This window comes from Copadichromis virginalis, linkage group LG8, assembly GCF_057382275.1.
Source record: "Copadichromis virginalis isolate Kocher_CV1m ecotype Utaka linkage group LG8, C_Virginalis_male_GT1.1, whole genome shotgun sequence".
NCBI classification, from domain to species: domain Eukaryota; kingdom Metazoa; phylum Chordata; class Actinopteri; order Cichliformes; family Cichlidae; genus Copadichromis; species Copadichromis virginalis.
The window spans coordinates 11,276,018-11,299,781 of record NC_140625.1 but is presented as its reverse complement, the minus strand read 5'-3'; the positions used below and the strand labels follow the sequence as shown (position 1 = coordinate 11,299,781).

The 23,764-nt window shown below is 41.7% G+C and overlaps 1 protein-coding gene across 1 annotated transcript; it reads right to left on the bottom strand.

Moving 5' to 3' along the window:
• Positions 1-959: 959 nt before the first annotated feature.
• tex2l (testis expressed 2, like) lies at positions 960-21,265 on the bottom strand. The gene is made up of 12 exons (XM_085465763.1): positions 21,133-21,265; positions 12,432-13,864; positions 9,716-9,916; positions 9,209-9,536; positions 7,232-7,467; positions 7,005-7,154; positions 6,805-6,904; positions 6,108-6,243; positions 3,762-3,899; positions 3,207-3,416; positions 1,562-1,682; positions 960-1,477 (listed from the first exon to the last, which is right to left on the bottom strand). The coding sequence occupies exons 2-12, from the start codon at positions 13,821-13,823 to the stop codon at positions 1,319-1,321; spliced, it is 3,171 nt and encodes a 1,056-aa protein (XP_085321889.1). The 5' UTR covers positions 13,824-13,864; positions 21,133-21,265; the 3' UTR covers positions 960-1,318.
• Positions 21,266-23,764: the final 2,499 nt, after the last annotated feature.

Sequence of the window (23,764 nt, the reverse complement as noted above, 5' to 3'; positions counted from 1 at the left end):
AGAGAACCCAGTGCAAACTAGCCAGATTGTGGATTTGAACCCAGGACCTTCTTAATGTGAAGCAACAGCACTAACTACCATGCCACCAATCCAGACTTAACGAAAGCTATGATTTCAAGGCTTGATGCAGAATTCTTTTGTACATTTTTGCCCTTGACAGGTTAAACCACAATAAATAGCAATAGCATACATGTCGTGTGTGTGTAGTTGTCTGCCTCTTATAACTCCAGTGATTTTCCTGCAGTTTGACATCTCGTGCGATCTTGTGAATTTCATGAGTTCAGCAACTAACCACTCTTACTAGATTGTATCATGTCATCTCAACAAGAACAAATTAAGTTGTTGAATTTCGTACAGATTCTTCATGATTTAATTACATTCATAGAAACATGAAATTATTGTGTTTAAATTACAAGTTAGACTTTTTTAATGCAACAACCACCCAATTTACTTAGAGGCGGTTGCTCGATTTGACTGAGATGGATGCCTTCCTGAAACCACGATCCAAAGCGTGCGAGACTGAAATCCCGTGCGGTGTCGCAGTAAATTATTGACTTACTTCACTCGAACATGATATGAACAATTTAATCTAGCCTCTCTGCATATCATGTAGTTTCTACACTATATAGTTACACTTAACTTTAAAGCATGAGGCACTTATGTTAAATACACGCAAGATGCTTACGTAAATCCAAGAGTTGGCCAATCCCTTTTTTTCAGTGCAGAGCGACGTTTCGCTGTACAGGAGAAGGACCGTCTGTTAAATCATATATCACTAGAAAAAATGTCAGCTTCCTTTAAGCAGCAAACGACTGAATTCAACAAAAAATGGTTGGTTATAAATTAACACATTTCTATTATTTATAACTAACCACCCCTAATGCTAGGGACTGTTGATGTTCCTATGGTTCATTACACACACACACACACATTTTGTGTACTGTAGTAAGATGAGATGCTTTCAGTATTTTCCAACTTTATTTAATAATGACCATCATCTTATTATCCAAAGGGACATTGTAAACATCAGATAATTAAATAAATAAATAAATATATCTTCTATGGATCATTCACATGTAAACAGTTGCAAGTTGCTCCATAGCATTCATTGTGACAGTTATTCTCCTTTAGATGATACAAGCAGATCTCTAAGTCATGGTCGGTTATCTTAACACGTACAGTGTGAAACGCAATTTATAGAAACTCCTGGTTCAGACATAAACACTAAGGTTAGTGAGTCTGCCTAAGAGCTACTAGCTTCATGTTATGTATCCACTTCACAGGGTCGGCTTTCCATTATTTTATTATCACTGTGGCACTAGTCTGATTCTGCCCCGGCGATCTCAGGTGGGATCCTTTCTATGGATTCTGTGGAGGAGCTTTGGGATTGTTGGGACTCTGAGGCTTGAGTGCTGTCCACGCCGGACTGCATCAGCGGTAAGTAGATGTCATCCATGTTTGGCAGTACTAAAACTTTCTGAAGAAGAAAAGCAGGAGTGAGCTAGGAAAACGCATCAGAAACATTTGATGGCAGCACAGAATTCGAATGATTTTTGACTACCTGGAACTCGTCCTGCAGTTTCCTTTCAATCCACTCAGTCACATGGCAGAAAGTCACCTCCCTTTCCCCCAGTTTAGGACGGACATGCAGATCCAGCTTTGGTGGTACACAGAAACTGTACCTGCGGATGACATTCAAATATTCAAATGCATCAAGATGATAACAAGTATGAGAATGTTTCAGGTCTATTTCGATCTCACGTTGTTGGAGCGCTTCAAAACAGCCTCAGTGCTCGAACAGATTTATCGGGCGAATAAATAAATGTTCCTTTGGCAAGCAGTGAAAAGTGAGTCACTCCACAGAGAGTCAGAAACAGATCACACAGCTGATTTGTTTTTGAGAATTTGTTAAGTGCACTTATGGCATGCAGCATAACCACGTCTTTTAAATCTCACAGTGTTTTTTTCCTTGAATATATGTAAACTTATACTGTGTTATATCTTAAGAAAATCAATTAATCAGGACGTCCTGAAGTAAAATCAGATGTTTTGTTCATGTTCTCCATATTTTTTTCTCCGCATTTTATGTTTTTCTTAACTTTTGCATTAGTTCCAATCTAAAGCTTATCAATCTTAAGCTCAACTTGTTTGTCACCTCTTCATTCTGTCAATTTTTAAAGATGCAAAATATAGAAAATCTTACTCTAGAAGGTGTCACCATTTTTTTTTAAAGACAAACCCAAGTAGCGATTGGTGGCACTTCCATTAGCTTTATTTTTTTTTATATCAAAAAAGGGTTAACAGTCACTGGTCATTTTATTACACCTTAAACTGCCTTGCTTCTTCATGACACACAGATTCAGCAAGGTGTTGGAAATGTTTCTCTGAGATTTGTATCCATTTTGACACGATAGCATCACATAGTTAATGCAGATTTGCCAAAGTTGCTTTGTGACATGGACGCAATCGCCAGAAGACGACTACACTGTGGTCACAAAGCGATGGACATGAACAGCAACAATGTTTTGTCATTTAAACAATGCTCACTTGATACTAAGGAGCCCAAAGTGTGCCAAATAATCCCTGCCTCAGTATTACACCAGCAGCAGCACCTGAACTGTTGATATAAGGCAGGATGGATCCATGCTATGATGCTGTTTACACAAAGTTTTCACTCTACCATCTAAATGTTGCAGCAGAAATCAGGACACATCACACCTGGCTGTGTTTTCCAGTTTTCTGTTGTCCAATTTTGGTGAGCTGGTGTGAAGATCAAGGTATAATAAATGAAGTGACCAGTGAGTGTAATTACGCCTTTGATGCCGTTTCATGTTCGCTTGATTCATTGTTAATATTTGGATGCTTTAAACTGTTTTCAAACTATTAATTACAACACATGCATACGCAATTGTATGTTTTTTGCTATTTAAACACGTGCACTCATAATGGTCCAAAGCCTCCAAAGCCCTATCAGCACATACATGTTTATCTGAATTGCTCAATCCTCTTTAATCTTTAATGTGGTTATTGAATAAGCTATAGCGACTGATCTTCTTACTGGGCCTGAACACTTTGATCCAACATGGTTTTGAAGGGCTTCTGAATTAGTCTACATGTTTATATGCAGAAAGAAATAATCTGGATCAACACTGAAGGGCTGCTTGTGCCTCGTTCCAGCTCTAAGGCAGCGGCGTGTCTTTTCGTACCATATCCTGTCTGTAGGGGGCGGCGGGATGTTGACAACCAGAGTCCCTGACAATTCTTGAACCTCGACAGTGAGCAGCAGGGGTGTGTTGGACATCTCCTCGAACTTCTTCTTAATGAACTCGTTTTCTGTCGCCTTCTGGAAGTACTTGGATTTGGCGATTTTGTCCACAAATCTCAAAATCTTCCTTCCAGTCTTGCCACCCCCTGTCCTGTTAGAGAGGATTAGAGGAGACGAAACGACAGCGTTTGTGTGATCCTACGAGTCAGAATTTTGAGGAGACGAGAGCCTCGAAATGTAAATGAGAGCAGCAGCCATCTGGGGTGTGATGTCAGCACGGTTTAAAAAAAGAGCATTTGCAAGATAGCAGGGTGGAAGTAACACTTTCTTTCACACTTCTTACTGAAACGTTCCTTTTAGAAGCCGTTATTGCTGATCATTCCACAAAAGTAATATAATGTCATTGCTGCAACTTTTTTTTTAGCTCTTACTAAGCATGATGCAAAAGTAGGATATATTTTCCATGAATGGATGACATGAATCATTCAAAATTTACCCTTCTGTAGCTGGTGGGCATCCCTTCTCCCCCACCGGACCCTGAGGCTCAGAGAGAAGCGGCTCCTCCTCGTCAGATGAACCAGCGCTGGAGGACTCCTCATCACTGTCGGCCAACACACTGAGGATCGGCCTGCAGCTGGGAGGATAAACAGGCAGGCAAGTTAGGTACTGACACAGGCATAATACAAGTATTCAAAAAACATTTCTGAGGCAATTCAGTGCTTGAAACACTCACTTATATCACCATGGATACAATCTCAAGTGTTAAAACATTGAGACATTAGATTTAGAATTAAATGCTTGGGACAATGGGACGATAGAATTAAATGATGTGATCTCATAGACCTGAATTTAATCAAAGCAAAACAGAGAACAAACTTTTTGAACTGAGAAAACATCGCATTTTATTGGCTCATTTTGAATTTGATGGCAGTAAAACATCTCAAAAAATGAGAAAAAAGACCATGTTTACCACTATGTAGCATCACCGCTTTCTTTTTTTTTAACAACAGCCCATAAACATCTGGGAAATGAGGAGGTTTTTATTCTACCATGAAGCCATGCAATATGCGGTTTAGCATTTGTCTTGCAGAAATATGAAATATGCAAGGATGCAGGCTTTTGAACAGAGCACGGATATCAAGCTGGATCCTCCCTCTCCTCTTTAGTCCAGACTATGTGACATCCATGTTTCCCAACAAAACATAGGGTGACCATAGTTCAGGGGGTTGGGAAGCTCATCTGTACCCGGAAGGTTCGATCCCCCAGCTCTCTCTGTCCTGGTCGTTGTGTCCAGGGCAGCTGTGACTACAACTGTGGTTTGCCTGCACCAGTGTGTGAGTGAATGAATAGTGGAATTGTAAAACGCTTTGGGTGCCTAGAAAGCGATATATAAATGCAATCCATTATTGTTATTAAAATAATTTAAAATGTTGATTAATCTGACCACAGAACAGTTTTTCAGTTTGCCTCGATCCAATTAAAATGACTTTGGTCCAGACTATATAGCAATGTTTCTGGATCATGTTCATATATGACATATTTACTGCACGACAGAGCTTTAACCTACATTTGTGGTTGATATGGTGAACTGTGTTCACAAACAGTGATTTCTGGGAGTGTTTCTGATCCCATGAAGTGAATCGTGACTGTTTTTAATGCAATGCTGCCTGAGGGACAAAGATCACAGCATCCAATACATGCAAACTGAATCCTTTCATGATATTATGTACTGTACAGGATGCGATAGTCAGTCCTTGCAATTTTGTGTTGAGGAACATTGTTTTGATAATTTGTACACACATTTTTTTCCAGACTGGCGAACCTCTGCCTATCTTTACTTTTGAGGATCTGTGCATCTTTAAGATGTTCGTTTTCTATCTAATCGTGTTACTGACCTGTTGCCAGTTACTCTAATTTGTTGCAAAATGTTCCTCCAGCTATTTCTTTTTAGTACCACTTCGTTTCGTTGCCCCCACCCCTGTTTGTGAGGTGTGTTCATGCCAACAAATGAAAAAAGAGCAAATATGTTTCTTAAAATATCCTGTTCTATTCTGATTAAAATGTCGCTTTCTGAGATTTGCGAATCATTCTGTTTCTATGTACACTTCACACAGCGTTCCAACTTTTCCAGAACTGGGGACGTACATGTGCAGGAGCCAATTTTGCATCTGCTATTAGTGAACATATCTGCAGCTTTGCTATCTTGACTTTTAGCTTTAGATGCAGCACAAAGACGGCTAATGTGAAGCTTTGCCTGGACTTTAATCCCTGTGGGTTTATGACAAGAAGGTCTAATCATTATATTGTGCGGCTCTGTAGATCAGAAAGCAGAAGGGATCAAGGGAGAGAGATGTGTAGGTGTGTGCGTGCGTGCAATAGAAAGGATTAGAATGAAAAACCCATGTTTACTGTTATTTTTTACATTGCTCGTGCTACTTGGGCAAGGCAACATGATGAAATATGCATTACAGATGATAAAAACACTATTAGCTTTTTTTAAAATAATAATACATGACAGAATTTAAAAATAGGAGGCAGCTCAGTAGGTAAGTCAGGATGTATCTGTCTTTGTGAATTTCACCCCCGCGGTGATTAGTGCATTAGAGATGAGGATGCAATTAATACACTGCTCTGTGGGGGTTACTGGAATATGAAAACAAAGTCAGTAAGGTAGCTAATTAAGGAGATTATCCACAGACATCACTGGCTATTACATTTTAAACAGCATCTTGTTTAAGAAAGTGTGTGATATGTAAGAATATATCTATAGATAGGTAACTCTATAAGATTACAGGGATGCGTCACGTGTCACTGTGCGAATGGACATGTGTGCAGCACTGACCGTGGGCTACCGGTTTCCGTCATACAGTGCACTGTCTCCTGACCGCCATCTTTACCCAGCTTGGACAGGTTGAACTTGGTCTGCAGGGTCATCTGCAGGTTACCAGTGTAAACCAGCTGAAGCTCCACCCACAGGCCTGCAGAGGGCACCCCAAACAGGTCAAAACTAGACCTCCAAAATTAAGACAAATGCTGCTAGAGACAGCCTAATCTGGACACACGCTGCTTAGTAGGCAGATTAAACAGCTTTCATTGAGATTATCGAGGCTTGGAATTAAATTCATAGTAAATTACGAGAGACTATTAATTCTTTTTAGGAGGTGAGTGGGGGGAAAAAGTGGGGGAGGACAGAAAACAGCAAAAGCTGTTGACACACGGTTGCGTAACGGCGAAGGAGGCGGAGAAATCGAAAAAGGGGAAAGTCATGATGTCACACAGCTACATTCATGCTGATAAGCTTAAATTTCCCTCATCGTTAGGAGCAGCCAAACGGCCTGATTTCAAAACACACACACACATGCAAATATGCCCCAAATTGCAGAGTAATGGTTGCCCTGCCCCACAAGATTACGACAGGATAACCGTGTCTGATCTGATGCTGAGGTCATCGCTTGCTGTGTTTGTGTATTTGTGTAAATCTCTTTGCATTTTGTGTTGCCCTTATGTTTTGCGGTGTTTAATCTCCTCTCTGCACTCACCTCTGGGGTTAACCTCTGGTCTGGAGGTAGCGGTGATTTGCGGCATTGAGCTGCCCATATCCAGCTCAGTCAGAGTCAGTTCATTCATAAAGTAAGGCAGCTGTAGAGAATATTGCATGATTTAAAATCACAGGGGGGCAAAACTGTGGTGTAATTATGGTTAACCTTTCTGACTCGGCAGCTTTCACTACTGCTCTCACTCTAATTTTGCTGAGTTTCTTCTGAATCTTGTGGGAGACGGCGTCGGCCCAGCGCTTCTCTCGCAGGAAATCCCAGAAGATCCGACCGAGTAGAGCGTTAGCCCAGGCAGTTTGGCTTTTCCCTGGGTACTCTGCTAGATCACAGGTACACTTAAAAAAATAAAGACAAGGAAAACACAAGTTTAGATCAAATTAAAGGCTGTATAGTTTGTAATGGTAAAGCTTACATCTGTGCTGCTGGCTCCAGGACTACAGAGTGGGGTCAGCTCCTCTGTAACCAGGAGACGGGCCATATAACTGGGGTAGTCGAGCACAGAAAGGCCCCTGGTGCTACTGGAGGGCGCTCCGGAGATAATGGGGAATGGGGGTGTGGATGGGGCGTCCTCGTCACTGCTGCCCACTCTGCTGGAGCCTCTGCTGCTCGGGACATTAACCTGTACACTGGTGCGCTGTGTTTGGTCACCTGGGAGAACACAGGATCATTTAATCATAGTTCTGACAAAAAGTAACTCTGATAATTTTTCAGAGCAAAGCGACCCACTTTAAAACCAGAAAATCTCATGCCCAATCATAAATCTTCTCTCTAATTAAAATATAAAATAAAGTGATGTATTTCTTGAAAACTGTATTCAAAAAACATAAACAACACAGACACGGATTTAAATGGCTAATTCTACCCAGTCAATGCGTGGCCGACCTGTCACTGGGACACAAACTTCAAAAAAAGAGCAGAGTAATATCACAAACTAAATATATGTACATATATATGCAACTATACATACGTGTGATACTCTCGGCCGTGTTGCTATAACAACCCCATGCACATTAAGTTCTGGTTCTGGATTATAATGGAAAATGACCAGAACCAAGTTATGTCGAGCTGATTAGGTACTAGCGGAGAAGGGCTATTTGCAACTTGCAAGTTGTCTCATTTTCAGCAAGGGATAACTTGCAAGCTACTTTGGCTAGTTTCACAACATCCACCTTGGAAATCTTGAGTGAGAAATATTGTACTATGGGTTTTAATTTCTGAAAGCTTTTTTTTATAGTGATCATATCATCGCTTATGTTGCAGTTCCTCATTAATCCTCTAATATATTTTCCACATGAACAGGGCAGCTGGAAGTCTGTTTTTGATGGACAGACTTGTAGATGATGGTATCTGAAAGAAAATTCTTTGCAAGCATATATCTTCAGTTTTTGAGGAACAATCTGTTGACCATGTAAACTCCACTGGAACCTGGCTGACCATTAGTTTCTAATCATATCTACAGTATGTAACGGACAGACATAGTTTTCAGGATGTGAAAGTGAAGCTAAAGTGGAAATACCTCATACCTACAATCTTTTTAATGACCAAAAGGGGGCGACTGTACATATAAGACAGCAGCGCTACTGCTTTATCCATGACTTCAATCACTAGTTTGAAGTCAGTATATCAATAATGTTCTCATTTAGAATAAAACATCATTTTGGGTGTAGTATCAACAATTTCTTAGTCGGGTCCACCCTTCCCCCCTAAACCAAAAAAATAGCCAAACTACTCAAGTTGCGCTTTCAAAACTGGAGTTCACAAAAAATAGTGTCTGTCCATCTTTGATATACAGTCTGTGGTTTGAACCCTGAATCATCCTGTGGTGTGGGAGTATTGATGAACACTTTTCCGATATGTTCTTGTATTCTGTGATTCCCGAGTATATAGTAGGTGAGACCACTACGACAAAGCTAGGGGCAGTGTTGCCCCTGTACGACAGTGCATTTATGCTAAGCTATGCTAGTCATCTCCTAGCTTCAGGTTTTTACTAGAACAGTACAGGAGAGACAGCGCTAATAGTATTCTCAGCTCCTCAGACACAGGAATAATCATGCATAATTATTTCAACTATTACTCTATTTGAATTTACTAAAATGACCGTTTAGATTAAAAAACCAGCCTTTCCCAAGAGCGCAGCATGACAGATACTTTTAGTGCCGCGGATTTCGGATGAATAAAGCTGCCAGTGGAAGAGGGAAGTGTAACAGAAGCATGATGAAATAACAGATTTGATTTAAGAATATTTGTAGTAAAACCGTTTCAAGTTTCCCCAAAACAAGGCTGGTCTCTGTTTTTTATTGCATGTTCGCTTGAAATGGATTGCCAGAGCACGTAATCCATATTCCACTCATATATTACAGATTCCTAATGCATTAACAATGTGTCATACCCTTTGTGCAGGAGACATATTTGCTCTGTCTGTTTCTCTCCTTTTCCCTTTCTGTGTCCATGGATGCAAACAGGAAATGATGGAACCACTCTTCTTTCTCTCTTCCCGTACGGCCGAAGAGGTAAAGAACGGTGGGAAGCTCATGGTCATATTTGGAGGATCTTGGTTTTGGACTGGCTGATTCGGCTCCGGACTCCGATCCTCGCCTCTCCTCCCGCCTTCCCCCCTCATCCTCCTGAGATTTTGCCCCCCTGGTTAGCTGGATGCAGATGGGATACTTTGGGTTCCACATCCTCTTCTGCGCCAACACAGATGGCAGCAGGAATACCTTTGGGAAAAGCAAGCAGAGTTCAATGGTGTTGAAGAAAAACTGTTAAACGGGGAACGCAAACAGTTTATTTTAATCTTGAGAGTTAATTTCAAAATCAAATATTTCATTTCAGCCAGTGGGGCCTCAGATACAGTAAAACCTTTCATTTAACACTATTACTTAGCGAGTTCTCATACTTTGCTATTTGCCAGCTGATAGCAGCGTGACTTGACAAAGGTGGGCTCGTGGAATCTCTCGTCATACGTGGCCCTGCGGCTGATGTTCGATCGTGGCGTTTCCAGACGGAGACACGATCCCTCCAGGGTGGCAAACACAGAGTGAGTCAGACCTAGATGGCTGGTTTCTGGGTCGTAATCAAATATCTCATTCATCCAGCCCTGAAAAGAAAGAAAGTAAGAGGTGATTTAAAATCAACACTAGGGGTTTTTATGCACATTCAAGTGAGAAGTAAACACTTCATCTCAAATTGTTCCAGTCGTGAAAATCCTGATCTTTGTAATCAGACTGAGATGTGATGTGGAGAGCGAAAAGTAAAGGTGCATTTTAAACGCTTTATTTGTCAGTGAAGGTTTCAGTGAGAGCTGATGTCTCGGGACCAAACTAGGCAAATTATATTCAACTCTCTTGATTTTTAAAGATATGCTTTATCTTATTTCACCTTTACAAATACTCAATGTGCGATTGAAGTGCAGACTTCCAGATTTAATTTAAGGCAACAAACAAAAGTACCTCATTAACTGTTTGTGCACTCCACTTTAAAGTTCCAGTCAACTAACTGGTACATTACACACAGTAATTTAATAATTTAAAGCAGAGTCACCCTATGACCTCTGAGACTGCCTCACAAACCTCCCCAGCTTTCACGTTTTAATTGCTTTCAAACTGATACCCAACTGCTAATGGCCAAAAAAGGGAAGTAGCTCAATAGCGAGACAACAAACATTGTTTTCCACTCTTCTCCATCCCTAGTCTCCATCCTGACAAATTACAGCTTATTCCAGTCTGTATTTCCCACTAATTGCCTCTGGAACTGACAGTGTCTGGGTGGTGTAGTCCTCCCTGGTTGCCCCGTGTCAAGCTAAGCCAGGAGCAGAACAGCAATTATCACTGCGGCTCCAGCACTTTTCATTATTGACGGTTTTAATTGTGTTCCAGGATCCTCGTGTACAGTAGTAGCACGCCACATTCAGAAGCTTTAATCTGAGAACAAAACAGTCAGACCTGCTGAAGCGACTCGCCAGCATGACATTGTTATTTTGGACCAAGTGAGCAGCAGTGAAGACTAATAACAACTACTTGGCATACTCTGGGTGCTGAAGTTTACTTGGAGGAATTTTTTAACAAGCTTTTTAAAGTGAATTCAGAAATTAGTAAATTTTCATTCGTATAAGAGGTAAACATTTTGAAATAGCCATAATCCCACTGTGACCATACTGAGGTACATGTTTCCATCCATCTGCTTCATGTGAACATTTTAGACAAAACTGAAGTTTGTTTACAGAGTAGGAACATGCCAACATGAAAAAACTTTGTGCACTACAATATGAACCTGTTTCAGCTCTCTGTGCACAGGGGGGTCAAAAATCAGAATTTGTTCTGAGACTATTAATGCCCTATTTTGCAGTAACTCTTGATCCCATCTCCACATAATATTTATACAACAGTATTTGTTCAATTCATTCTTTTGAACACTTATCAAATTCAAGGTCACAGGCAGACAAAACCTGTCAAAGCTGGATAGAAATGACTTTACACCCAAGAGAGATTGCCACTCCATCACAGTGTTGACACACAGAGACCCACGTCCACACTAATACATTTTCGTTTTAAACCGCATCTTTTTCTCTCCGTTTTGGCCTGAGACGGCGTTTTTGGTCAAGGAAAACAGAGTATTTTGAAAACACTCTCCAAAGCGGATCCATTTGAAAACTCAGTTTTTGCGTCGCAGTGTGGACAGCGAACTCGGAGTCTTTTCGTAAATTAGACATTTTAGTCATGTGATGCAGTCATGTGACCAATTAAACTAAGATAGCGGAGGGCATTAGACAGCAGTTGTTTTGTTTGCTCTCAATTTTGACAGCCCTATTAAAGATTAATATCAGTCTGAACATGCTCCACATAGCTTTTCTTCAAATTCTTTAATTCTCACTCACTTTTGCAACTTTGTACTTTGGTTACTCGCAGCAACAACTCCACCTCATTGTGAGTCCATTTAAAAAACTTTTCCTCGACATTTTGCCGCAAAGTTTCAAAGAGCCAAAAAGTAAATAAATGGCAGACAGAAATGACGCAGGTCGAATCGTCTGGCATTTCACGCATGCGCAGTACTGGAACGTAAGCGTTTTCGGCCGTTTCAATGTGGACACACAACTCTGTGAAAATGAATGAAAACGATAGTGTGGACGCAGAGCGTTTTTAGACGTATACGCCGTTTTCAAATTTATCCGGGCTAGTGTAGACGTAGCCCCACAAACTCTCACATTCACACCTATGGCCAATTTAAACCTCTGAGATCAAAGTTTTCAGCAGCAGTACCGAACCCTAACCTTAACTCTACCTATGTAATTAGAATAGTTTTTGGGTTGCTTTTAAAAAAAATCTGTGTCTTGACAGTTAAGGAACAAACAAAGAAAATGACCATCCTGACACAAATTAAAAACTACTTCCCTTTTAAAAAAAACGTTTGACTATCTCAAAAACAGAGTTAGGTTAAGTTGAGAGTCTGTTGAGCATTATGGCACCTTCAAGTGCGTTATGGCACCTTCAAGTGCCATAACGCACTTGATTCCCAGGCATTTTTATGACAAACTAAAAATGTGTGAGTAATGGAGCTGAACAGAGGTGTCTGAAAATAAAAGTGACATTTTCATCGTTGATGACTCATCCATTTACCTTGAGTGTGTCAGGCTCAGTGCTTACAATGCCACCTGTCAGAATCCCTTCTCCCAACAGCGTCTGTGGCGGTCTATAGGTATGGACTGAGTTGCTAGACCTGGAGGAACCCATCCGAATGAGCCAAAGCCCTAGCAAGAAGCCCAGTGCTAATCCCAGAGCCAGGCCAGAGAAGTATGGACTGAGAGGTAGGATAAAGTAGCCGTATGAAAGCACTGCCACACAAAATAAACTCATTCGTGGCAGAGGGTGAGGGGGCTGTGGAACGGGAGAGGTCGTGGGTGCTGTTAGAGCCTGAGAACCAGGCAACCTCCTCGCCTGCTTATGAGTTTCGATGGCAAACACTTGCATCATATCACCATCTGTACATATTTCCAGCTCCTCATCCCTGTGTTGGTGCACGTGGTGATGCACCGGGCAGGGGCAGTGCTGAGTTCTCCCGAGATGTCTTACAGAAGGCCACTCAAAGACAGAAAAAACATCAGCATCTGTTTTCCTGGCACTTCTCACAGGAGACTCGGACAGAACAGTGTCTGTGCTACTTTCCCGCCCCAAACCTCTGGAGCTGATCTGGTGAGTTCCCTGGTTCTTACACTGGTGTTTGGGGCTGCCTGAGCTTTCTTCCCTCCTGATCTTACTGAACATGCTGCTCAAAGGTTCGTGCACAACCTCAGTGAGCTTCCTCTTGGTGTCCTCCAGTTCCATTTTGAAGAAACCACCTTTCAGGCTGTCTCCGCTTGGGGAAAGCGAACTAGGAGATGGGGGAGCAGTCCGAGAGTCCCCATTGCTGCGGGTTTTCGGTTGTGTCAGCTGCTTCCACAGGTGGAGGTTAAGTCGGGAGTCTGATTTGGACTGCGACACCTCGGGCTCTGAGCGGGAAAGCTCTGTGGAGATTGACTTGACGAGGCTGAGAAAAGGTCTGGGTTTGAGGGTGGAGCTCTCTTTCAGATCCAGCTCTGTGGACAGAGACTTGCCCAGGCTCGCTAAGGGTCGGTGGGTGGGTGAGGGCGGGCCAGGCAAGAGGAAGCTTGGGCCCAGAGAACCAGAACAGTTCCCCAGGGAACCTGGCGTTGAGGGAGACAGAGGGACATGGAACTCTTCGGACTTCACCCCTCTGTCATCCTCGACAGAAAAATGTTTCTCCTTTGAGAGCGATATAGCAGGGTAGTCCTCATCATGCTCAAGGGAGAAGATGAACTCACTCTCATCCAGGCTGTCCCACTCTCCTTCAGTCCCTGTTAGCTGGATCACAATCCCTCTGGGGAGATGCCTCTTTGTCCCGAGGGAGGTGGCACCCACTGAGGAGAGACCGTGGGGTTCCTCGGGAGATCTGCCACCTGCTCCACCTTTGTCCTCGCTTCCTCTCTCTCCATTTTTACCACCTTCTGCCATTTCTTGACTTTACATTTCCAGGCCGAGGCACTTATGTGTCACTGAAAAAGAATAAAAAAAAGACACGGTCAGCTACATCACTAAGCCTCAAGGGCAGAACAAATGAAAGCAGTCAGGGTCTGAGCTGTAGAGAATGAGGAAGGGCATCTTTTCTGTGCTAGTGCGTAATTTCCAAAGAAACTGCTTACTGATGCCAACTGCGCATTAATGTGTGAATGCCGCTTAGTTGAGCTCTGAAGAGCTGTGGAAACCTACATTAATCTGAAGACCAGTGAGCCTGAATCACAGCCAAGTAAGCATGTCTCCCATAGCTGTCGCTCCACATACTGAAGGTTTTTTAGAAGCATGCAAAAATAGACAAGACAGACTTTCTTCCCCAAATGTTGCACAAACTAGGGCAACTCAGGCTTGGATCTATATGCTTTTTGGCCCTGATATGAATGCATTTATGGAAACAGAAAAATCTGTGCATGATAGTAAAAAAAGGGGTAATTTAAATATGGTAAGATCCCTTTAAAGCAGAAACAAACATAAAAAAAGCTCCACTCATTCTGTGAAGCAGTATTCAGAATGTAATCTCTCTCCAGCGTCACCCTCCAAAGAGCCTACTGTCAGCCACTGAAACTGAGCCACAACGCTCCCTGTGATGTCTTCTCAAGCTGCTTTGAAAGTTACTTATCCAACCCTGAGATGAATAGTGAGGGGGGATGTTTTCTGTCGTTCACCCCCCACCTCCATCCCCGCATATGGCCTTTGTGTGTCGCAACAGCATTGCGCTTTTTCACATAACACGGCCACCACCAACAAACTTGTAAAATGATACAAGTAAAAACCAACATTGGAGAGACGCATTAGATCAGCTCTGATTTAGTGAATGAAAAAAGCAGTTCTGTGTCCCAAAACACAAGTTGGAAACCAGCATAAAGGCCCAGTGGGAGCCCTTTTATTTGCAGTCTCTTGAGGTCAAGTGCCCTGCAAGTTGAACCCTACCTCTTACTGTTCAGATTTACGTAACTGTATTAGGGCACTGTGTGGCACAGTTTCACCCACTTCCCCAGCAGCTGGTGGATTCTGACTAATCTGCTCTTGCCCAAAATGGACGGAGGGGAGATAAACTAACACACACAGATGTGTTGAGGCGGCTTTACTCCTTCCTCACAACCTTTAACGGGATGGAAAGAGGGACCAGAAGCTGCAAGGTGCTAAATGCACTCACACATTAAACAACTGTTAAGCTAATAATGTTTTGTCCAAGCTGACTGTTGTCTTATCATCATGTGAGTTAGGAAACTGCTGTGGACTCCAGATGCTGCTGTAGTTCTAATCCAGATATTTTTATAACAATCACGGCAGCTATAAGTCGGCTTTATGCATAAACTCATATAAGATTATTGTATTGGTCAAATAGCATAACACAAAATCCACAGTGGAGAGGGCTTTAGGCTAAAACATGTGCAGGTCTTCTATATGTCTCAAATAAGACAGAGAGAAAATAAAACTGTACAGAAATTGCTGTTAAACACCTTAATTACACAGGATTCATGTGGAAGTGTTGCTTCAGTGATTGTCTATAGTTGTTCCTGTCACTTGGGGGGACATGTCTGCTGGTGGGAACCTCATAAGAACTAGAACCAGTCATTACAAGCCAAGATAACCAAGCTTCGCTTGGAAGGTAGCATTAGCCGAGCATTAGCCCATTAGCGAGCTGGCTATTGCTAACTTGGTGCATATACAACAGGCTGCTTATTCACAGAGTGATCAGTTTCCTACATTTTGAAGTACATCTTACACAATGTCCACGCCGTTCTCTAAGGACGTTTGCATAACGTGATTTCATTCGCTGACTGCCATGCTGGAGCATGACAGTTAGCGAATGAAATGAATGTGACTTGACTGGCTGATGTCAGTGCTGGTGCTTCAGAAGTTAAATTTCTCTCAGCTTTCAGCACAAGCATGGACAGGTTAAAAATTGATATAGCTTTCAAGTCAGAAAAATGAAGCCAGTGTCGTAAAAAAAGGATTCTAAATGAAGGACCCCAGATGGCGATAGCTGTGGTTAAGGCTGTTCGATATAACGATATATATCGGATGACGATATAAAAACGTCATTTCATTTTGCGCTATCGTTTGTTTCATGGTGTCGCAAAATAAACTGTTTACGGCAATATTTTTTCATCGTTTTGATGGTCACTGTAGCGGCTATATTAATTTCTTAAAGTTCTCTCTTTCTCTTATATTTAATATAACCACACTACGGGCGGACAAGCGCCTGTTTTTAATGGGTTGTCGTTAGCAACAACGACAGTAAAACCATCGCATGTCCGCTTGTTTATTTTCCACATAAACCTTTCACAATAAAGCTCAAGATCCTGTTGAGACTTTTCAAAATAAACGGAATCACTTGAAAGAGGATGCAGCGTATTGATGGATGAGAAGCAAAAAAAGAGCCGCCAGGTGCTAAAAAATAAACCTTAAGACTCAAACGTTAGAACAGGCTTTTCCCCGCAGCACGCCGTGTAATAAATACTCAAAGAAAACAGCGGCCGTTACAACTTATGTCTAAAGATGTATAGTTTCATACATCGGTTAAAACACTCGACTCCAGGTACACGACGCCCTGCTGGAAACACTTCAATTACCCGAGATTCACAGAATTTACAGAAAATATAAAATTTTTTGTGATTTATATCGTTATCGGGACGATAGATGTTTTATATCGGGATATGAGATTTTGGTCATATCGCACAGCCCTAGCTGTGGTTGCAAAAAGACTTCCAGGGCTATTTATAGAAAACAACTTTCTGTCTTGACCTCTAAAGACATTCAGTTGGTCAGTCATTTTTTTCAGTAACTCATTTTGGAAGAAGTTACATGCTCCAATTTGTCACTGTATTGATATATAACTGGGCTCTAGACTAACTTTTTGCCACGGTTGCACTGGTGCACCTAACTTTTTTTCTTAGGCGCACCAGCACAAATGTTAGGTGTAAATGATTAACTAACAATCTTGTGCTTGTGCTTAAAGTGCTTTGGCACTCTTTGGCAATATTTTAGACAATGTTAAATTTAATCATCACATCGGCCTCTCCTGACGACCTGTTTGCTGCTACCTGCTGCTGAAAGGCCGTGGGGAGAGGGGACACTTGGGCAGCGCATTTACCACGACATATAATGTGTTTTCTGGATACACTGTGCTTTTTCAGCATTCAAAGATTGATGGCTCTGTGTCAGAGCACTGCCTATGAATTTCAGACAGATCAGGCCTTAACTTAACAAAAAAGTTATCAATCGTTCTTTTCAATAGAATCAATAGTTTCTTTTCAGGCAGTGAATTTCGGTTGGAGAGACACAAAACCTGCAGCTCAGAATCTAGCGCAAAAAAGGCGTAAAGACAGCGCAGACCCGACGCATCAGAATCAGTGAGCTGTCGGCTTTCAGCCCCAACGGCGTGTCAGTCTACGTGCCGTCAGGTGAGAAAGCTGAGAAAGAGAAAGCTGATTTTGATGCGTCGGGTCCGCTCTGTGTGTCTTTGTGCGGAATCCGTGTACCTGCTCTCATTTACTGTTTGGTGGTTGTTGAAATAGTTTTGTGAGCTTTAACCTGAGATTCTGGGGTTCCTGGCAAAATACATTTATATTTAAAAGTCGATTCAGGATTTAATGAATCGATATCGCTTTATTCAAGCTCACCTCTCTAAATCCACCTGCACTTTCAACTGGACCACGGCCAATCAGAGAGGTCCCGCCCCTGACTATCTCTGATTGGTTTAGACCACGATAGGGGCATAATGTGTGTCTGCTGTTGACCACACAGAGACTTTCAGAATTGCAGAGACTTTTTTTTTGTTACTCGAACAGTTGGTCGCACCGGTGCGACCTAAGATTGTTTTTTAGTCGCACCATTGAAAAATTTGGTCACATTTGCGACCAAATTGGTTGCACTCTAGAGCCCCGTATAACAAAATTTAGAGCCAAAATGAGCCAAATGTCTTTTTATGACATTTGTATAAAAGATATATTTGGGCGTTTGGATAAAAGCTTTTCTTCAGTCTAGAGGGAGGATGTGTAATGCCTTCCAGAGGGCAACCATGTAAGAAAATGAGAAGCATCGTTGATGATGTCTTTGACCTAATGTACATATGCTCAACTGAAAATAGCTGAGTGTTGATGGCCATCTGTGCTGATTTATTCAATTTCAATTCAATTCAATTTTATTTATATAATGCCAAATCACAACAAAAGTCGCCTCAAGGCACTTCATAGATATTATGATCATAGATTTATTAACTCTCTCAAAAGCCTTTTTGTTTGTATGCCTGCTGCGCTGATGCTAACAACTGTTTTGACAGATTAGCTTTCCTCAGTGTCTCAATTAGTGCCACTTCTGCGCCTTCTTCACCAGACTGGTTGTGTTTATAATTCATGTGAGGTTCTGGAACATGTGTGCTAAAAAAATTAAAGTTGAATAGTCTCCAAACAGTTTCTCCACCTATGTTTAATGGAACAGGTTCCTAGAATAGAACAGAATAGAATTCAACTTTATTGTCATTGCACATGTCACAAGTACAAGGCAACGAAATGCAGTTTGCATCCATCCAGAAAGCGCTTTAGTAATAATATAGGTATATTACAAGATATGGATCTATTATAGGTATGTTACAATGTACGTGGTGTGAAGCTATGTTATGAATATGCTATAACTATAAGTATCTATAGGCTGCAGTCAGTGTACAAGCTATGTACAGGCTATGAACAGGATATAAATATGGTTAAAAATATGTAACTATACAGATTATAGATATACAATTGTAAGTATTAATAAACAGTTGTAAACAGACCAGAACAGAACTATAATTATTGTATTGTACAGAATGATTGTCTATACAGAAATAGTTCTGTATAGGTTCCTATTTCTGTCACCTGAAGCTAGTGATCAGTTCTTTTGCTTTGGAGGTATTGAATGCCAGGTTATTGATGAAGCCCCACTCTGATAGTTTGCAGAGTTCATTCCTGTTGGCAGAATTGTTATCATTATATATTAATCCAATGACATTGGTACCATGTTCAGTCTTGATGACTAAGTTGGTGCTGGGGTGGATGTGCAGTAGTAGGTGTACAGGGAGTAGCAAAGTGGGCTTAGCACACAGCCCCGGAAGAGTGTCAGAGTGGGGAACTCCCAACTCTGTGGTCCATTTGTTAAGAAATCCTTGACCCATCTGCATGCGTGCTCACTGTCACCAGTGTGCTGGGCATGACTGCGACTTTAAAACAGGGCTTCAGAAACCAATGGGCGACATCACAGTACCTATGTCCATGTTTTATATGGCTTATGATCCACATGTACAACTAACTACATGTTTGTTTAACTTACACTACTATCTTACTGTATGTTTACATGCTAACTTGCAAAAAAACAGTTTCTGAGGTTATTCCTTCTGTACCAAAATGCAGACCAACTGATAAATAACAAGTGTGGCTCAGAACTTGATCCCTGATGTGTTTTTGAGAAGAAAATTAGACACAAAGTCTAATGTTTCAGAAACATTTACACAAATATCAAGATCCCTATATGATGTGTTTGTGTGATCTCTGGGGATTCCCCTGACTTTGTCCTTTTTGTCCACTTAGTTAACTGTGCATTTGGAGTATTCATCTGCGGCTGTCAGGGGTTGCTGAGTGGATGTGGAGAAAAGGACTCAAACGCAGGACTCACGGTGAAGATGCAGGGTGTTTATTGTGAGGGACGAATGACGAAAACAGGAGATGGCTGACTGACTGAATAACTGAATGAACGGCTGACTGATCTGAACTTGGAAGGCAAACATGGGGCATAGACAGCAGTGACAACATTAATGACGCGACGCCGACCAGGAGAGAACTGAGGACTTAAATACACCGGCTGAACAATGACTGATAGGTGACAGGTGAGTGAGCAGCTGAACACAATTGAACTAACGATGCATGGAATAAGAACTAGAACATAATGCACACAGAGTAACGTAACACAAAACAGGAAGTGGAATGTACAGAGGATAAACAGTGAACATGAACTGAAAATACTGGTCAACAACCCAGAAACCCTGACAGTGGCAGCCCCGTTGGGCATTGAAAACTGTGTGAAACAAGGGCAAAAAAAAAAGTAGTAATTTGGTGTCTCAACATTACTACTCCTAAAGCCTTTCATTTGTATTTGTGATTCCAGAAACTCATTTCAGTTTCTTAACCGGCAACATGAAAAGCTCAACCACAAGCTCACTTGTCAAACAATTAGGCCATAACAGATCTTAACATGCAATCCAAGCATTCAAATGACAGGGTGTCTTTCACTCACTTTCTCTGTATGTGAGTGTAGAGGTTTGTGTGTTTGTGTGCTGCGCCAATCAGACACAAACAGTAACAATCTCAGATTAACATTAATGCAGGGCTTTACTGTGAAATCTGACAAATCACAGAGCCGGATTATGGGCTAGACCAACATTTGCTGGAGTGTGTTTCCAAGCTAGCTCATCTCAGCTGACCCAATGTTGATTGTAGTTATTAGTACCAGTGCAATACTTTAGAGTCCCTTAGCTATGAGTCATCTTCCTGGGCTTAAAGTGAAAGCCAGATGATTGACAAATAAAAAATTGCAGGAATCATATCCAGACTGAGGACTTATGGGAGATTCTGCTCTTACATGAACCTGAGATGGAGGCCGGTGGAGACCACAAACAATATAAAGATACCCTGAGATTTTTTTTCTTTTCACATGAAAAGTCGAAGAATGTCAGTCCCTGTTAGATTAAATATTACAAGTAACAACTGACTTCTTGCAGCAGTTTAAAAGCAACTTCAACCTCACTAATAATAAAGTTATGAGTTTGAAAATGACACTCAGGGCTCCTCCCACGACGTTCAAACAATAAATGTAATAAACGATACATCAATCATTCAATCAATAATAAGAACAATCCTTTTTGCACCAACATATGTGATAGGTATGAAAGAAAATATAAAATATTATTGGCTGACTTTACAGCCAAATCCAAGAACAGTTGTCTCATATAAACTATTAAAGCACAGAGTGCAGCTTTGGAACAGCGCATACAGACCGTGTAGCAGTAAAATCTTCACTTTTGCATCCCTCCCTGCATGCACAAGACGAGCGTGAAAGGAAATCACGGCGGGAGAGGTGGAAGTTAAAGAGACGATGGCGAGTGCGCACAATTAGCTAAAAGAGCAGACACGTCTCCTCCGCTTATGATGTTTGGAAAATAAAATAAAATAAAATAAAAGGAAGATAAAAATGTGTTTAGGGGGCGTTTACTTACCCCGGGAAATTGTATGTGTGCGGAAAATAGTTAAACCGGTTCGTTAGTTTTGTCTTCCTCCGGGTTCCTCTCCATTTGTGCGCGAGAGGACTGCGAAATGCGAAAGTGTCGCTCTTCTGTTCGTCTGCCTGCCCCCCCCCCCCCCCCCCAATTCTCTTTCTCCCGTCTTCGCACGCGCGCACACCTTCCCTCCGCCCGTTTCCAGATGTGTCACGCGCTGCTGAGAATCACAGCTCAACAGCCTGATTATGAAAAGCGTGGCCGCGCGGCATGGTAATCCAGATTAACCACAGAGTTCTGCGGTCCTAACAGACACTCGCACAAACTCACCCACGCACACACGCACGCTGGCACAGTGTGTGTCTAGTAATAGTCTAATTGTATCCTACACACCACAGGGTGACAGCTGAAGTACACCCTGAGGGTTGAATACCGTTACACAGCCTACTGCATTAAATTCCGTTACTCGTCTTATCGATCAAAAGTACCATAATCAGCAGAACACACTGATACTGGAATGTGCGATTTTTAAAAAGAGTATGTTTAGCTTGAGTGAAATGCCAGAGAAGACTTTTATGCGATGCTAAAAAGGAAAGAATAAATACGGCTCCCTTCTTCTGTGCAGTTTGGCCTACATAAAACACAATATGAGCCCTAGAAATGACAACGTGAGGAATGGGGCAGACTGGCCTGCAGGCTGCAGCTGGGGTAAGAGACAGTAACCCCCATCCATCACTGCCTGGAGGAGGAGACTCAGTGAAGAGCTACAGCCTGTGTACAGTTTGGTCATTTTCATGGTTCTGTTTTACTTTAACTCTGCTCTGTTGGTATTATGGCGTTACACGTTTTGTTTAACTTGTTGGTGTTAACATATGAGCAGTGAGTGGAGTCATGGAACCAGAGGGTCCTTAAATAGTCCTGAAAGGGTTTGTTTTTGCTCCTGTGAGAACTTAAAAGATTCCTTGAATTAAATATATGTCCTTAGTCACTGTCATTTTTCTGGTGCGCTTGTCATTGCTGCAGCACATTCAGTTTGCAGAGGTTGTCCAGCTCCTCCAGGATGGCACATCTATGCATTTCATTGCAAGAACGTTTGCTGTAGCTCTCAGCACAGTCTCGAGAGCGTGGAGGAGATTCCAGGAGATGGGTGATTACACAAAGGTGAGGTGAAGGCTGTTAGAAGGGCTTCAACCCAGCTGCAGGACTGGGATTGGCTTCTTTGTGCGAGGAAGAAGAGGAGGAGCACTGCCAGAGCCTTACAGAGTAACCTCCAGTGGTCTACTTGTGCATATTTCTGACCAAACTGGCACGATGTCCTGATATCCTTTATTAGGACCTGTGATCACACCACAGTGCTGTGCAGCTCCATTGGCATTTGCATGTGAACAAAAGAAGTAACTACTCCTCAGACTTTCTGTCAGACCATAAATTGGTGTTTTTTTATTGCACTGTGAAGCTTGAGCATTAGTTCTCTTTAGCAGTGTCATTTTCTAAAGACTCTCTAATGGCCACTTGAGCTTTCAAACACAGAGTGAAAGCAGCATGCTAGATCAGCGTCTCCAGCAGGAGGCACAGGACTGAAAGCGGGTCACCAACTTGGCAGCTGGCACAGCATATAATTACTGTACTGTAGATGTTAGACCCCCCAAAGTAGAACACTATGAAGTGCATTGGGTCAAAAATAAAAAGCTTCATAATAAGTGTATTTACGAAGTGTGCAGATTTTGTGACATTTTCAAACACAGACCAGGTGGAAGCTTGCCTCAAAGTAAATCTAATCATGCAGTATGGTAAAGCATAGCTTTAAGGTATTAAACATACTTTAAGGTTTTCCCCTATTTATTTAAAATTTTGTTAAATTTTTCTGTTTAATGCTATTTCCTGGAAGAACACTCTTTTAAGCTTTCTGGTGCAGAGCTTCTTTTCATCACATTATCATATTAACCTTCAGATATTGAATCTCAGATAAAGAACTGAGTCCCTTAAAAAGACAATCGCTGTGGTGGAGTTATGCAATCTCCACCACAGCAGCTGCATAATGGAAATAGTTCATGTAGGCAGTATTCACAGGAAAAAGTAAAGAAAAGTCGTATCTCATAGCATATATCTCTGCCGAGCAACACAAGAATATATAAACGTGCTTTTCATAACATTTGGTTGCACAGGCCACGATGAGCTCGCCGCCACGGTAACCCAAGTGACGTATTTTATTCTCATTAGTTTAAATGCTCATTTCTAACATCTTATTTCTTTTTTTTTTCACAGTTGCATAACTGCTCTAATATGACCTGGTTAACCCCTGGAGGGCCTTGGGTCGATTTGTGGCTCTAAGACCAATAGTGTATGCATTTTTCTAAGATCCTCCAGGGGTTTTAAAGAACCAGATAGCTTCACATTATATTCTTTTATTTATACATAATAAGTAAAAAAACCGCTCATCACATTCCTCCTTTAAAAAAAAAAAAGTAATTCTTCTTCATATTCTCCACGGCTCTGTCTACCTCGGTATGTTACTTTAATTGCTGCTTTACATAAGAATGAAATCCCAGTCTGTTTGCATGAGCTATTTTTAGAGTGCAGCCATGAAAGGCCAGTATTTTAACATATCTGCCTGGCATATGGTATTAGGATA

What these genes read in the sequence shown, in the direction of transcription:
- tex2l (XM_085465763.1), bottom strand. Translation starts at nt 13,823, where the DNA reads ATGGCAGAAGGTGGTAAAAATGGAGAGAGAGGAAGCGAGGACAAAGGT. An exon ending in CTGGAGCCAGCAGCACAGAT is followed by an intron (nt 7,155 to 7,231) that starts GTAAGCTTTACC and finishes TATTTTTTTAAG; the next exon opens with TGTACCTGTGATCTAGCAGA. An exon ending in ACCAGAGGTTAACCCCAGAG is followed by an intron (nt 6,244 to 6,804) that starts GTGAGTGCAGAG and finishes TGCCCTCTGCAG; the next exon opens with GCCTGTGGGTGGAGCTTCAG.